Genomic DNA, 3481 nt, shown 5'->3' on the forward strand with positions numbered 1-3481 from the left:
TAAATAATATTTTAGAACTTGTATTTTGTAAAAATTATTAATTGGACTTTCTGTTTTGTTAAATAACAAAATGAATTTTATATTTTTTAAAATGATAAAAGTAAGACATTGAACTCAATTTTCAACAATTTTATTTTTTAATATAATCAACTTTAAGACAATTTTTTACACGAACAGATATAAAAAATGTAACCAGTTTTATCATAACATTTTTAGATCAGATTATTATTTTATTTTGACAAAAATAATTCAAAATTCTATCTGTACAATTTTAGAAAATACAAGATCTATTTTGTCATTTAACAAAACAGAAAGTCCAACTGGTAACTTTTGTAAAACATAGAGTCCAAAATAGTATTTACCCTAAAAATTATGAAGGAAATGAAAGAGTCCAATTGATGATCATATCCAAAATCTTCTTTAGCTCGACTTAGAAAGTCTTGGAATGAGAGCAAAAATTTGTAATCGAAAAAGTCCTTTGCTTGGCTTGAACTAAGATAGCAAAGCAAAATCCCATTACTGTAAAATTTTGTAAGGAAAGAAAGAGTACAAACAAAGACATCTCAGAAAGACATTGAAGTGATCCCTTTGTTTGAAAACTGTGAGATACAAAAGGACCTCTAGCACACTATAGTTGCTGATTAGCACAGTCAGTATCATGAAGCACTTCCTATCGGCGGAGAAACTGTCATGTATTTGATGCGTCGTTGGCTGCTTCATCAAAAGAGGCAGCCAAATACTCTGCTAGGCTTGGCTGAGAACTTACATTCTTTGGAGTATTGTCAACTTTAGTTTTGTGCATCTCAAAAGAGGATCTCGAGGTTTCAGAAGTGTACAACCTACTCAATGGAGCATCCACCCCTTTCCAAGTAATAGGTGTCAAAAACTTCCATGGATCTTCGATCATGGAACTATGAGAAAACCTCTCGGGCCCCAATGGTCTCTCCATTGTAGAGAAACGACCACCCATGCCTCGTCCTCCTCCTCTTCGACCTGAACTATGACTCAGGCTGTTACCCTGCCAGCGATTTCCACTCCCACCTCTTCCTGTATTAAAAGGACTACCCATTGGACCAAATCTAGGACTCTGAAAATTATGCCCTCTTGGTTGAACACCAGGAAAATTATAACCCATTGTACTACCTGGTCCATTTGAGGGACCTAGATTTCCTTGATCAAGAAAGTAACTTCCTTGAAACTGATGAGCTATAGGGGTCATTTCAGCACGGGGTCCTGGAACAGGATATGGAGCTCTTAGCATGGGTGAACCACTGTTGATTGGAGGTGTGTGAGTATAATGATCTAAGGAAACATGGTGACTTTCTGTATTCCTTTTCTTGTTGGCAGTAAATGCTGCCATAGGATCTGTATAAAAATCAAACCTAGATGGTTCTTGCGGTGGTGTAGCAGCGGAGGTCTCGATCAGTGGATTCGATAGGTGAAAAGGCATTGCAAGAGTTGTTTCACTGTCTTTAGAATTTTCAGCCTGATCAGCTTTTGCACGCATTAATCTCAATCTTTCCTTCCTTTCTTTTGATTCCTCCATGTAAAAAGTGATGCCTTCTTTGCTGAGATAGGTGGTGGAGGTTTGGATTTGGGCCTGGGAAAGTGGACTGAAGCTAAGATTCGATTGTTAATAGCTTGGTCGCGTCGTTGTCAGCTTCTTGGATGGAAATGGCTCTGCAGTTGACCGTGTGGTTGCTTTAAAGAATGGATCCCGTCGTGGGACAGAGCAGCAGGTCAGGGAGGTTCTGTGTTATCAGGGTCAGTTTGATAATGTTGAATTCATTCCTGTTTTCGGCAAACTACTGGATTGAGTACTGAGAAAACAATCCAATGATTGGTACATGAGGGGATTGGATTTCATAACTAGAGTACTTTCATCATTTAATTTCTCTTCTCCAGGTTAATTTTTGTTCCTGGAAAAAACACAATCATCAATTATGTTCATTCCAACCCATAACTTTTCAACCATTAAGATAAGTACATGGCAACTCAAAGGTGCTTCCCTCATAATCATACTAAAACTAAAAACAAAAAACCTCCTCATGTAAACCCCTTTTATGAGAAAGTACCCTATTTACAATCAAATTTATCACAATCATCAATCAATTTCGAACCCTTAAATTATAAATCAGGAAAACATGTGATAATGATAACTTAGCAAACTTATTAAGAATGCCACACACCTGCTAAATTTCATTTAATCTTAAAAATAGAGCACAAACTCAACAATTCAAAATCTATTATTGAGAACAATTAATATCACAAAGTGTATCAGAATTCCAGCTTTTCCCTTGGGTAAATATGAAATTATTCTCATCTCAATGGTTATATGGATTATGAAAAATGGAGTACCATGTCACAATCTGAAGTCTTTATGATATAAGAAAAGAGAGGAAATTTACCTCGGATGGTGGCGGAGGGATCTGCCCGTCGGGAAGGGTCTCGGCGTCGCAAGAAGTCGGAGTCGGAGCCGGAGCTGTCTAGTGCAGGCAGGCTGTCGCGTGTCTGGGGTCAGAAGAGAAGCTGAACACGGGAAGGGAAAGAGAGTTGAAATGAGATTTTAGGGCTTCAATTTTTTAATTTTTTTTCTCTATTTTTAAGTTAAATAAATGGAAATTATATAATATGGTGATTTTACAATGCACTTTCTTAAAAAAATATGTATTGATGTACCTTTTATTTATTCCGACATCTAAAAGAATTTTTTAGTCTAATTTTTTTTTTTTCATTTTCATGTACGTTATTGCTATTTAAGATATCTTACAAAATTTTGAGAAATTTAGAATAATTTATAATATAAAAAACAATATTTAAACAGTTTATTTTACACGCGTATAAAATAAAATAGTCATGCGTGCAATCGTAATTTTTGTCATGTTAAACTTTTTTGAATTTCTTAAAATTTTACAGGGTGTCTTAAATAATTATAATTTATACGACTATGAGAAACAATTTGACTAAAAAATTATTTCGTATATAATATTTCTCTTAAATTAATTCATTGAATAACAATGGTGTCACGTGTATAGATGACTAAAGTATTAATAAAACTAAGTAGATATCTCTAAATGTCACTATTTAACGAAAATTATTAGTTTAACAGATTGTTTTATTTTTTCGTTAAAGTTAATTGTTAAAATTAATATTATCAAATCAATTAATTAATTATTTTTTTTTAAAAAAAAATAATTTTAAATATCTAAATTTAATTTAAGATAAAATTCTTTAAATACATAATATTTCAAATTTTATACACTTAAATACCTTATTTTTATTTTTTAGGTAAAAATACTTAATATTATTTTTTTTTGAAAATAATTACTTAATATTATAATTTTCTTACACCCATTCTACTACTTCTGTTAATTCATAAATATTGACACGTGGAGGGCTCAAATGCATTACATTTATTTATTTTATTTTAAAATTTAATATTTTTAATATTAGAAACTAAATACTATTTGTTTCAAAAAAA

At 32.4% G+C, this 3481-nt stretch overlaps 1 protein-coding gene across 1 annotated transcript; it reads right to left on the reverse strand.

The window, feature by feature from the left end:
- Window positions 1–395: 395 nt before the first annotated feature.
- On the reverse strand, window positions 396–2590 carry LOC115695839 (protein SICKLE). Its single transcript, XM_030622927.2, has 2 exons — window positions 2409–2590; window positions 396–1919 (listed from the first exon to the last, which is right to left on the reverse strand). Exon 2 carries the CDS (start codon window positions 1544–1546, stop codon window positions 689–691), a length of 858 nt encoding a protein of 285 aa, XP_030478787.2. The 5' UTR covers window positions 1547–1919; window positions 2409–2590; the 3' UTR covers window positions 396–688.
- Window positions 2591–3481: the final 891 nt, after the last annotated feature.

Source organism: Cannabis sativa, chromosome 6 (assembly GCF_029168945.1).
Source record: "Cannabis sativa cultivar Pink pepper isolate KNU-18-1 chromosome 6, ASM2916894v1, whole genome shotgun sequence".
NCBI lineage: Eukaryota > Viridiplantae > Streptophyta > Magnoliopsida > Rosales > Cannabaceae > Cannabis > Cannabis sativa.